Raw genomic sequence first — 12642 nt, 5'->3', positions numbered from 1 at the left:
ACCCAATTATAGTCAACAGATTACACATCTTATCTTTTTTTTTTTTTTAACATTTATATTCATAATTTGTCGTATGCAACATATTCTCTTGCAAGTCCCAGGCAGATACAGATCCGATAAACTATTAAAACATGCGGGCAGAGATGAGAGTCTTCTGCAGGGCGAAGTGTAGCGTTACATGCCTGTCTATGCGGTGCGGTTCTATGAAATGGCTGCTGTATTGTTTTGATTGGGAAAATCACTTGGACAGGTTGGTTACAGCTACGGGTTATCAAAAGCTACATTTCACCGCGTGTTTTCTTTACTACGTGTGCATTAAACATTTCATTTAATACGGGTTGCCATCGTATCGTGGTTGAGTTGGCGTAAACTGTACTAAAGCAGAGCGTTAACCGCTCGTCTGCTAACGTTAGCTACCAGCTTGCTAACGCTAGCTAGCAGCAGAGCTAGCTGTTAGCGCAGCAGGCTAATGTGCTTGTTTCTGATAACGAAACGTTCAGTGTGATTTTTTTTTTAGTCCTCATGATTATCAGACATTTAACAGAAATATGTTGCGCTGCTGAAGACCGTATTGTGTATTATGTTTACTAGCGGTTGAACGTTGACGTTAGCTTGTGCGAATTAGCATAAGTGACGCTAACCGATAGCTGTGCGGTTTGCTAGCTGGCCATACGGTTTGTATGAAATCCGACACTAGCTCAGTTAAACGTTACACACAAGCAGCTAAGCTAAATATGACTCTGACCAGTGTGTACATGAACAAATTGAACCACAGCACTTGCTTGCATTAATGTAGCCTGACGCTAACATTGACGTTAGCTGACTTGCTAACTGGGTGCCATAACGGTGTACAGTCATAATTGCAACCATCAGAAAACGAAGAAGTGCTTTTATAATAATCTGTTGTTGTTTTTGCGACAATTTAAATCTTTGTTTGGGTTATAAAATATGGGACTAAGCAGGTTCTGAGTCTTTGTGGCCTTGCAGTGGTTCTCAGTATGGGATAATGTGATTGTATATGCTAGAATGTAAAAGAACCTTTTACATGTACCATTTAAATGTCCAACATTAGAGCTTTAGAGGTGTTAAACTACAAACCCATCGTATAAAAAGTGGGATTATGAAACATCACACTTTGTTTTGCTGCTAAATGTTCTCTGTTATTATTCTGTCCAGGTTAAACTCAGTGGTAGTTCATCATTGTGCGCTGTAATCCAGCAGAGGGCGCTGCAGTATAGCTGTGATTTGTTAGAAATGGAAAGCAGGACACTAAAAATACAGTAATTTAATGTTCTTTAGTAGCTTTTGAGTTTGTTTTTCTTTGTTCACAGCCTTGAAATAAAGCTTCACATAATGGGTGACATACGGTTGCTCTTGTTTTGCCGTATCACAGGACGTTTAATATGATAAAAGGATTATTAAAAGTCATTCTTACCTTAACTGTTTACTGCAGGGGGGAATTTCCCCACATGTTATTTTCCCCAAAGGGCCTGTGGTGGTGAAGTAGCTAATTCCTCTGTTTCTTTTCCCACAGTGTTTAGTGGCAGGGGGGCAGAAACCACATCCAGGATACAGAGACTCACTTCCCAAGCAGTGATTTAGAAGAGGTCAAAGGTTAAAACACAATTATATTGTTCCTATTTTCAGCGCTCAGCATTGGCTAGTGTACTTTTAGTCAGGATGCTTTTTAAGTAGGTGTCTCAATTCATTAAAAAACTCAATTATATTGTAATCTTAGGTCAGGATTCAGCATTAGTTAGTAAAAACAATCTAACTGTGGTATTTAGAGTACAAAGTCTCTTTAAAATGTATGTAAATCAAGTGTTAAACTAGAGAAATTTGCTTTTATCCAGGGAGGAGCTTTTTAGCGTGTAGGCAATATCTTATCTTCTATAACGCGGCGGTACCGCAACACTGCTTCCTTCTGTTGAAAATAGGCCCCATTAGTCTCTGAGGAGAGGAGGTGATGTGTTTTTTCATTCACTTGCTCAATAATGATTGATAGCAGCAAGACATTTCTATTAGAGGAAATGTGGCAGGCCAAGAGGAGGTTTGGAGCCAAGGCTGGGAGGAGTTTGGCCGAAAAGGAGAAACGGCGATACCGCTGCAGAAAGAGTAGTCTGCTCTGTATTTCCTGGCTGGGCAGCATCCCCAGTGACAATGCTCCATGTCTCAGTCCAACCCCATCTCAACATGTGTGCCCCACCTTCACGAAGCAGCAACGTGTCCCCGTTTCTTCCTTCCCTAGAAAACACAAGCCAGACTTAACTAATCACCAAACTTTCCAGACCGTAAATTAATATCGGTTAGACCACCATACTGGTGTGAGACTTTTCCTGTTCTAACATCTCCCACCGTGTCCTTCCAGACCTCCCCTGTAGTCACAGACGTCATGGATGAGCAGACGGGCTCTCCTGGAGCCAACACCGACAACAGCGGCCAGAGAAATGGAGACGAGGTAAAGGCTGAACAGACCGATATCAAATGACATATTTTTCAGTTTCCGATTCAAGACTCCAGAGTGTCCTGCCAGTGCTTATCATGGGGGAGTGCTACCTGAACCTTCAAAACATATCTGTTTTTGTTATCTCTGCAGAAGCCCCGACGTGGCAGCTGGACCAAGGGGAGGAAGAGGAAGAAGCCAATGAAGGACAGCAACGCACCCAAGGCCCCCCTAACGGGCTACGTACGCTTCATGAACGACAGACGGGAGCAGCTACGGGCCGAGCGTCCAGACGTGCCCTTTCCAGAGATTACGAGGATGCTGGGCAACGAGTGGAGCAAGCTTCCCCCCGAGGAGAAGCAGGTCAGTGAAGGTCCACACATTTAGTGAGGAAGAACGTCTCAGAGTTACTCACTAACGCTAGTAAATAGTCACACTGATTACAGCAATAGTGGATAACTTGGGGGTTGCAGGTTTTGAGATTGTAAATAGACTGAAGGCAGGAGCTGCCAGCGGCTAAATCTGTTCAGCTTTTTGATTAACAAGGTGGCAGATTTTTAATTGTCATTACTTTTTGGCTTTCAGTAATTGCACCAATGGTGCCCTAAAGGACCGGACTGAAATATTCATCTGCCTCAACACTCAGTTCTCTCCAGCCACAATCAACACTCTCTCAAACCAACAGAGACTCCCAGCGACTCTTTCGCTGCACAATAGGAGCGAAGCCTGTAGAGACGAAACACTGACTTACTCATGACTACTTTTGCCTCTGGCTGACATTGACATTAGAGTTTGTCCTTCCCGGGCCATATGGCAAAAATAAATCTCCATCATTTTTCTTATATTGATTAATGTAGATAAAACTGCAAGCTGACCGGCTTTAGTGTTTATTTCTGCTGCAGGACAGTCAGATCTATCCGTGTTGAGGCAGAGATGTCAAAAGTTTAGCGTGGTTGTTGACACACTCTTGTATCAGGATCGTTTTATCGTCCAGCCCTGATTCCTCTGTGTGAGTGATGCCTCTGTGCTCCAGTCAGGGAAGACTTGGGAAGAAGGTGGATGAACACAATCAATATCAATTTTCACTGCTTTTAAGCTGCATCAACAGTTGCAACAACATTAAATTATGTTGTTTATAAACTGGTAATAAACATTTATTAAACTGTACATTTAACATAATGCCATCATCAATACTTCTGTGTTTGTTAGCAAAGCTCCTTGTGCAGAAGTACGATGGTGCTGATCGTGTTCACGGTTCAAACATGCAGCTCTCCGTGCCTTTCTGTACAGGGATGATTTGAGAAGTGTGGACGTGTTTTGTTTTTAAATCCAAATGTGGGAAGCAGCCCTGCTAGCTTTGCTCCGTCTGCAGCACGCTGTTATTTTACACAGAGGAAAGAGCTGAGGCACAAACGCCTCCAGCACCCCGGGCCAAGGTCCTAGCAGTAAGATGGTTTTATTAGTGTTTGCTCTCATTCTTATCCCAATTATATTACAAGATGCATGTTTTGTTACAAGCCTTGAGTGAAAGGAACTAATCCTGATTAGGAATAATCACCCCCACTCATCGTGCCATTTCACCCGCAATCCTCCTTCATCCTGTTTTGCCAAATCTCATTTCCATCGTTTTTTTTTTGGCTGAGACCTCACAGCTCATCTCACCTTTCTTTCTTCTCCCTGCAGCGATACTTGGATGAGGCGGAGCGAGATAAGGAGCGCTACATGCGGGAGCTGGAGAAGTACCAGAAGACGGAGGCCTACAAACATTTCACCAGGAAGGTCCAGGAGAAGCAGAAGGGCAAGCGGCACAGGGGAGGTGAGGTCTGGTTGTTGACCTGAACCACTGAAACCAGCTAGTCTGGCAGTTCACCAAGTCAAATACACAATGCAAGGTGACATTTGGAGAAACCAGGTTATTATATTTGGTTAACTATTCTTAGAACAGATTGACTAGCATGAATTTGTAAAGAATGTACAGTGCAGCAAGCAGTCAGTTTCATTGTGGGGCCTGTTTTCCTTTTTGAAAATAGTATTTAGAAATAATTAATCACAGGAATGAAAGTTTAATGGAACACATATAGGCTAGGCAGGTGGTGACTACGGCTAACAGAAGACTGTTCTTTCAAAGGAGCCTGGGATGTAAATGAATAGGTCGAACAGCAGTGCAATTTAAGTGTGTGTATTAGTGAGAATATTTACACTACTCACAGAAAGTTAGGGATATTTGACTTTCAGGTGAAATATATGGAAAATGTAAAAAGTGAATGCTACAGTGATATTATATCATGAAAGTAGGGCATTTAAGTAGAAGCATGCACTGGTGATTTCTTCATCTTAAACTATTTATTGAAAGAAAATCTACCAACAGTGGTAGGTAAACCACAACAAAACATTTTCAGTGTCTCAATAAATTGGGATGTGGCCAAAGGACGTCCACTCCTCTCCTTTCTGTGACTCTTCCAGTCTCTGTATCACTGTTCCAACCTCCTGATGACACTCTGTGACCCTCTAAGCTCAGTGAACACCTCCGTCTGAGGACTTCCTGTTTGAAGCCTCCAGTGTTGAGGTGCTGCTGATCAACTGTTAGGTGTCGTCTTGGTCTCATGATGTCAGAATGTGAACAGCAGGATGAGGAGGACTGTTTAAATACCAATTCTAACTGAAGCAGGAAATGTATTGGTGGATTCATGGATCAAACCTGTTGTGAATGTTGCTGTTAAGCTTCTTGTTAGAGAACAGCAGCTGGTGCAGAAAGTACTGAGACACTGAACAGTTGGACATGTGCATTCAAAGGTTTAGAGAAGGTCACATTAAGTTCACCTGGAAAGGTTAGAATGCATTTTAGGTTCATCCTGAGATTTCACCTGAAAGCTGAACATCCCTAACTTTTAGTGAGTAGTGTACATGGAAAAGGAACAATCAATACAAACAATGCTCCATTCGAGGATGGGTTACCCATGGGTGTCAATGTTGCTCATTCTGTTGTCATTACTGGTGTAACAAACACTCAAGCAGAAAAGGAAATTATTGATCATTTACGTAGTTACGGTGAAATTAAAACATCGCTTATTGTTACAGAACCTGAGAGTCCATTTTACAAAAACCTGGCCGTTGAATTTATTAACGCTGCAGCCTTGGCACAGCATTTGCCATAGACTTACACATTAGATGTTGAATTTGTTGTCACATTGCTTACGAGTGGGGGCGCTGCCATAGCCACAGTGGGGACTCCCACAGTGGCCAATCCTTCGACAATGTCTTGAAGGGAGTTTTTGGCCAAATAAGCGCACATTGGGGATTGGCAGCTACTGGAGGAGGGGAACCCCTGTAACCAAATGTGGGTTACATTAACATTTCTGGACTGGTTTTGACCTTAAAGAAGCCGATGAGCAAGGCACCAAACCACTAAATGATCCTGCTTTGTGGCTCAAAGAAGAAGAAACTGCTCTTGTTGGGAAACTCCATAAGATGTTTGTGTGCTGCTGCTTAACCCTGAAGTAGGACGTCAGTTTATGAAAGAAAATAAAAATCACAATAAAGCCAAAACCCTCCGTTTAGACCACCGCACAAACACTGACAACCCTAATTTCCCACATAGGGCACTCAGTCTAGAAACGTCTGCCATGTTTTACTACATAATTTGAATACATTCCATTAATCGGTGCTGGAACTCAGACCTCATTATTTGTTTTTATGGAAATATGGCAAGCAAATGGGGGATACTTTAGGAGGTTTGTTGCATCAGTCCAGGTTATGAGTTCAACTGGAGGCCAAGGAGCCGCTTCTGTTCGCACACAACACATGGTCCACATTATTAGCTCCTATTGTGTTACTGTGGATAAATCTGAGGATAACAACTTAAAATGTTGATGACCTAAACAGCTCTGCCTCGGCAAAGATTGTAGAGAAAGTCTACTGGAGTAGACGCTCTGCCTCGTTTCAGATGATTCACAGTATAGAGTGCAGAGATGGAATTTAATATTTTTGATTACTGTAATTCATTCTATGAGTTCATGATGTCGTAACGCCAGGGAAAACATGACCATCTGCTCTCCTCTTTCTTTATCCTCTCCTTCCCTTCCAGATGTTGGGCACCAGGTATCCAACGAGGCTCTTCACGAGGTCAGTAACTCCTTCCTGCCCCATCACTCTCACAATCACTTCCCTTTCCACATTTAATTAACTGAGGAAGCCGGTGTAGCAAGTGTGGACCAGTGGAAGACAGCTAGAGATTAGCAGCACTCATTCTTGGCAGCATTGCCTGAGTAGGTACCAGATGTTCCAGTATTATAGATGGCATCGTACATTATGACATTATGATTGGCCGTACCTCAGACAGTGTGTTCCTGCTGCTGACTGCCATGTAAATGATTGTAGGGAAAGTTTTCCATCTATTTAGATGTACTGATTTCACATTAATGTGGAGTTAATGTGAGTCTTGCTTCCTAGAATACATGTTTGTCTAAATATGATTCATTTTCAGATGTAAGATTTTATCATTTGTCCTGTTTTATGATTTTTTTTACAACTACAGCTAAACACTGGTATTTGTTTTAAGGGAATAAGCGTCCCAGACTGCAGCAAGATTTATTATATATCAAGGTATATTAAATATTTATAGTATCATTAAGCACAGCACAGAATTAAATACACAATCTAAAGGGATTCCTTTCACTCAGCACCGTTATGACATATAGCCGATCGTAGCATCATAACGTGTGACATCATGTGTAGATGCAGGACCGGAGCAGCTCAGGTACCGACACCTGCAGCTGTAGCAGAGCGTGACAGTGACTCGTGTCTTCATTTGTGTCACTGACATGAGTGATTAGTGCTCATGTAATGATTTTCAGACGACCTCTCTGAACATACACTTTAAACACAAAGTTCTTGTTGCCTTGCAGGGAACAAATACAAATAGATTCACATGACTGGAGCAGGAATGTAGCAGCACATACTGAGAGACTGAAGATTAGGTTAAAAAAAAAAAAAGACTAGTTTCATTCATTGTAAGTTTGTGTAATCATGGCCGGAGTGTGTTTTTATTATTTTCTCACACAGTTTGCCCTCCTCTGGCTCTAAAGCTGGCTTAATCTGCTTTGCTACTGTGTTTTTGATCCAAACACTTGGCCTCTACAAAGTGTGTAATTCATTTTTATTAACTTCTGCATGTAATTAAGAGGTTTTTCTTTGTGGGTCTTATCACACACTTCTGAAGGGTTATGGCCAAGGTGACTTTATTGGAATTCCTGCGGGAACCCCAGTGTTTCCCCTCCAGTTTTCAGATGACACAGGATTCTGCATAAATTTAATAAATAAAATTATGTGAAGAAACGAGGAAGGCTGATGCTGATTCTTTCAGAGGACAGGAATAGTGGAACCTGCACTGTAGCTTACGCTGCTATTGTCAGGCAAATTTTCATTGCAAATGTATTGCAAACCATTTCAGGCCTCTTATATCTCAGCAGCGCTGTTGATGAAATTACTTCCCTTTCTCATTTCTTAAATTGTATCACTGTATTTCCCCTGTGGCCAGGTATGAAATCAATTAAGCCGCCCACCTACAGCCCAGCTAGATAAATGACCCCCTCTTGCTGCCAGTCTGTGTGGCCAAATGTTTCCAGTGTTCATCTTATCTCCTTCCCTGTGACTGTCTCTGGCTATCAACAGAAGGATGGAGAAGGGAAGGACAGAACTGTGTTTGACATACCCATCTTTACGGAGGAGTTCCTCAACCACAGCAAAGGTAAAGAGCTTGAGCACAGCCAGCCGGCTTGTTGATAGAAACTTTGTAGCTGGTGTGCTGTGACGTTTTTAAAACTCCATTTGTCTAAGTGTTTCTAAACACACTCCTCTGCTACCTCCAGAGAACTTTGTGCTATAGTGCTCATCCCAGAATAGTCCCACAGTCCAACGAGCCCTAAACGTAAAAAAGAACACACCTCTCTGGACATATTAAAAATGAATGTTGGCACCAACGGCTGGATCAGGCTGCATCATCCTTCTGGACCTCTCCTCTGATACATCATTGTTTTAGTCTCTCTGCACATGTGTGTGTTTCTCAACAGCACGTGAAGCAGAGATGCGACAGCTGCGAAAGACCAATATGGAGTACGAGGAGCGCAACGCAGCGCTGCAGAAACACGTGGAGAGCATGCGCGGCGCAGTAGACAGGCTGGAGGGCGACGTGATGCAAGAGAGGGGACGAAACGGGCTCCTCCACCAGCACCTGGAGACCCTGCGCCAGGCGCTCACCTCCAGCTTCTCCTCCATACCTCTGCCAGGTTAGGACCAGTATCACCATCATCAGCCAGTGGTGTCGTTGTTTTTGAAGTGGGGTCCTGTTTTTACACATTTTGGGTTCTAAATGACCAACAGGAACAAAGACACTTGACACAAATACTGTGTGGGATCCAAACTAACCCTTTAAAACAGCAAAGTCACACCATAACACAAACAAACTAACTGATCAAGACACCCGTAGACCAGCAACTCCAGAGTAAAATCACTGTTTTTGTCAATGGAGTCTGGTGTCATCCTCAGTTCTTTCTCTGTAGGGATTCTTTCTGTCATGTTTCAGACACTTTGAAATTACAATCTGAGCCTGTCAGTGGCAAAAACAAGCACTTTTAATGAACCTACTTTGGCACAATTGCCCCGAAGGATTACATTACAGCCACTGTAGCTCGTTCGCTGCCCGCTCTCAGCTGCCAGCTGAGGCGATCCACTAGACCAGTTCCAAAGGTTTTTGTGCCTACTATTCATTTTGAACCCAAAATGTGTAAAAATGAGGCTGGGTGTAAAGATACCAGAGTTATCCTTTAGATCAGGCATCTCTGCAGCCTCCTAAGTTTGTCAGATACTTGCTGATAAAGAGTTCTTGTCTCATCTGTTACGGCAGCAGAGACTTGGACCATTAGTTTGGGGAATCTTGGACAAAATTGAAATACACCCCTTTTGCTTAATCAACATTCTGCTGTATGTGGAAAAAACAAAAATTGCTTTGCTTTCACTTCTCAAAGTGTGCAATGTGGCTGTTGGAGTTACATTTTGCTGATATTGATCAGCATGCATTATAGACCAGTATTGACTTGACATCCCATCCCAGTAATCCATCCCTAGACACAAACACAAATACTGTAGTAAGCTATTAGGTCCAGAGTCACAGTCTAAGGTGGGGAGACATAAATAATACTGTGGGTGTGTTCATCCACCCACTGTGTATTTACCGTGCTTTGAACTCCAGCATCTCTCCTCCTGGGGAGATACACCCTTCAGCAGATTATACAGTAGAAGCATTTGCTCTTCTCTTAGAGACGAGTCAGGCCGTGCACACTTCTGAATCTGACCCTTTTCATTATTGAAATTGAAGCTGTTGCGCTCCTACTGTGTTCACACTTGTTTCGTGCACAGACGGAAGCCGCGCTGAGCTCACACCCACAGCCTGCACTTTTCTCCACACCTATTTTGAGTTTCCTGCTCAGGCCGCAGAGACACAAACTCTGCAAATTGACACTCTGGAAATATTTCATCAGAACTTGACGATGGTAGATGATTCCTCAGGGAGGCTCTGAGGTGTCAAGAAATGAAGTATAAGCATGTTTACCTCAGATTTGATTGGTTATTTTGGGTAATTGTGGCATTTCTATGACTACAACTTGAAGTTAGTATTATATATTTTCATGCTTTTAGTAACTGGTCACTCATTTGAACTCTGACAAGCCAAAAATAGCCCATCAAGCTCGTGACTGCTCTCGCCTGCTGCTGCCCGGACCGTGTGACCCAGCCGGGGGTCGTCCTTTGATGTAGCTTGCAGCGAAAACATCAGGAGTGACAAGCAGTCGCTGCTCGGATCATTTATATTCTGATCGGTCTCGTCACCCACTGATTTCCCTCCTTGGTTTTCAGTGGTCGCCCCCTGAGTGGGTGTCCAAACATATAAGCTGTAAAACTGAAGGCTGATTAAAGCTTTTTGTAGATTAGATGCAAAATGTCACCTTTAAGTACCCAGTACTTAACAAATGTTCCTTCCTGCCCCACAGGGAGCGGGGAGACGCCCACTCTGGACACCGTTGACTCCTACATGAAAAAGCTCCACAGCATCATTGTCAGTAACCCCCAAGAACACGAGAATCTCATCACCACCGTGAGAGATGTGGTCAACCGTTTGGACAGGTTTGGATGCAACTAATGCCTTTTTTTTTTTTAATCACAGTCTAGTCAGTGAGATGTAAACTATGATGTCTAAATATCACAAGTTAAAGGAACATTCTGGTATTTTGGAGTTTGAAATGACTGGCAGGTACTAAAAGTGTTGGAATTGGTCCAGTAGATCCCCTCAGCTGGCAGCCATGAGGAGGAAACGATGGCTGCAACTCATAAAGTGGGTCCACTAAAAGTACTCAGAGTGTTATTACAAGTGTTAAACCAGAAACAGCCATTATATCCCTCTGTTCACAGCCACCAGACTCCATTGACAAAAACACTAATTTTACCTCCCAGACCTCATGAGTTGCTGGTCCACTGCTGCCTTGATTGGTAAGTTTGTTTGTGTTATTGTGTGAATTTGGTGTTTTTAAAGAGTTTGAATCCAAACTAACATTTTAAAAACACCAAAGCAACTATAACAGCTGCTCCCATGATCTGCAGGAAATTACGGTTTTTGAAATTACGGAGTCTGGTGGTTTTGAACCAAGCTATAAAACGTCTGTTTCTGTGTTTCCATAATGTTGTCAGGCAGTTTAAATAACACTCTGAGCCTGTCAGTGGCTAAAACAAGCTCTTTTAGTGGACCTGCTGTGATCAGGTGCAGCTGCCCTGAAGGATTACATTAAAGCTGTTTTCAGCTGCAGGCGAAGGCAATCTACAGGACTAGTCACAAAACCTTTTCAATCTACGAGTCATTTCAGGCCCAAAATATGTGAAAATGGGGCCGCGAGTTTCAAAACACTTCAGTTATCTTTAAGCAGTGAAAAGGAGGCAGTAACATTTCTTTCTCGGTTCAAGACAAATTCCAAAATTTGAAAGATAAATTAGCCTAATTGGCAATTTCACCCCAGGGTCCATTTATTCAAGAGCCTGTTGAAGTGCATCAAAGTGTTGGATTTTTCTTTTGTTTTTGTCAGAAGTGAATGGGTTCTGAGCGCCTCTTGCTGTCTGTCCTCTTCTAGATAATTGGACCACGTCCGCCTGCTTTGATGGATCGAGGTTCACGGTGACGCTCAGTAGATACTGCTCCTCAGCGGTGAATCTTCCCGTCCGTCTGTCATCCCAATTGATTTTAAAACGTCTTTTATTACTCTGCTAAGGTGATGTAGCGTCTCATATTTATTTATTATTTTTTACATATTTTTAAAGCTCTTTTCACACTTTATTAATTAATGTAGCTGTAGTTTGTTTAAGAGGAGGACACGAGGCAGTTCTGTGTGTCCCTCGTTGCTCCTCTCGTCGTCTTCACGTCCATTTATAGCAAACGCTTCCACAACAATATCTAAACCATCTTCAGCCATGTTCTGATAAAAAAAAAAAAAGAAACCCCCGTGTCAGTGACTTTGTATTTGCCATATCCAAGAGATGTTGTTGAGCAGACTTTCTTTTTTCATGCTCTCTCCAAGAAAAAAGTGCCATTTTCTTTTTCTTTTTCCCCCTGTGTGAAAAAGTGTTTGTGTTTTCAATAAACGTATTTACATCATGTGAGCAATCACGACGTGCCGGGAATGATGTTTGCACTGAAATGAAAAACAAAGTTAGATACACAAGGTCCCATCGCCCCAGATTTCTTGTTTCATCTCGTCTCTCAAACTTAGTGCAGCTTACGTAACGGCCGCTGTTGTGTTGGAGCGATCTCTCTCTCTCTCTTTGATGGCGTGTCTAAAATTCGCTGTATAAATATTTAAGCAGCGACTTCGTTTATTTGCCAAACTAAACGCTGCATTTCCAGTTTGTGAGATGTCCCACTTGGAAGAACTTGTCAAGTCAATCTACAAATAGACATACGTGGCTAATCTGCCGTAATATGTTGCTGCTTGGAATTGTGCTAGCGCCTGAGCTTATTTACTTGCAGGAGATGTGGAGTCACAAAGATTTGGATTGGTTAAGTTAATTTAGCAGCTCTGCGATAATTCAGCAGAATGTGGACAAACAGACACTAATGTCTTTGCTCTCTGTGGCTCATTCACAGCCACCGAGCTGCACTCAGA

General features: G+C 42.6%; 1 protein-coding gene across 3 annotated transcripts; it reads left to right on the top strand.

Moving 5' to 3' along the window:
• The first annotated feature begins 226 nt into the window (after positions 1–226).
• Positions 227–12112, top strand: hmg20a (high mobility group 20A). 3 transcript variants are annotated; one of them, XM_070830932.1, is made up of 10 exons: positions 227–250; positions 1535–1614; positions 2369–2458; positions 2597–2806; positions 4127–4259; positions 6528–6565; positions 8114–8189; positions 8512–8727; positions 10486–10618; positions 11614–12111. In XM_070830932.1, exons 3-10 carry the CDS (start codon positions 2393–2395, stop codon positions 11615–11617), a joined length of 876 nt encoding a protein of 291 aa, XP_070687033.1. In that variant the 5' UTR covers positions 227–250; positions 1535–1614; positions 2369–2392; the 3' UTR covers positions 11618–12111. The 3 variants fall into 3 exon arrangements, with proteins under 3 accessions (XP_070687033.1, XP_070687034.1, XP_070687032.1); XM_070830933.1 differs by lacking the exon at positions 227–250 and having other exon boundaries at positions 1438–1607; positions 11614–12112; XM_070830931.1 differs by lacking the exon at positions 227–250 and having other exon boundaries at positions 1438–1614.
• Positions 12113–12642: the final 530 nt, after the last annotated feature.

Source organism: Pempheris klunzingeri, chromosome 5 (genome assembly GCF_042242105.1).
Source record: "Pempheris klunzingeri isolate RE-2024b chromosome 5, fPemKlu1.hap1, whole genome shotgun sequence".
NCBI lineage: Eukaryota > Metazoa > Chordata > Actinopteri > Acropomatiformes > Pempheridae > Pempheris > Pempheris klunzingeri.
Note: the sequence above shows the minus strand (reverse complement) of the source record. Positions and strands in the feature narration are given on the sequence as shown.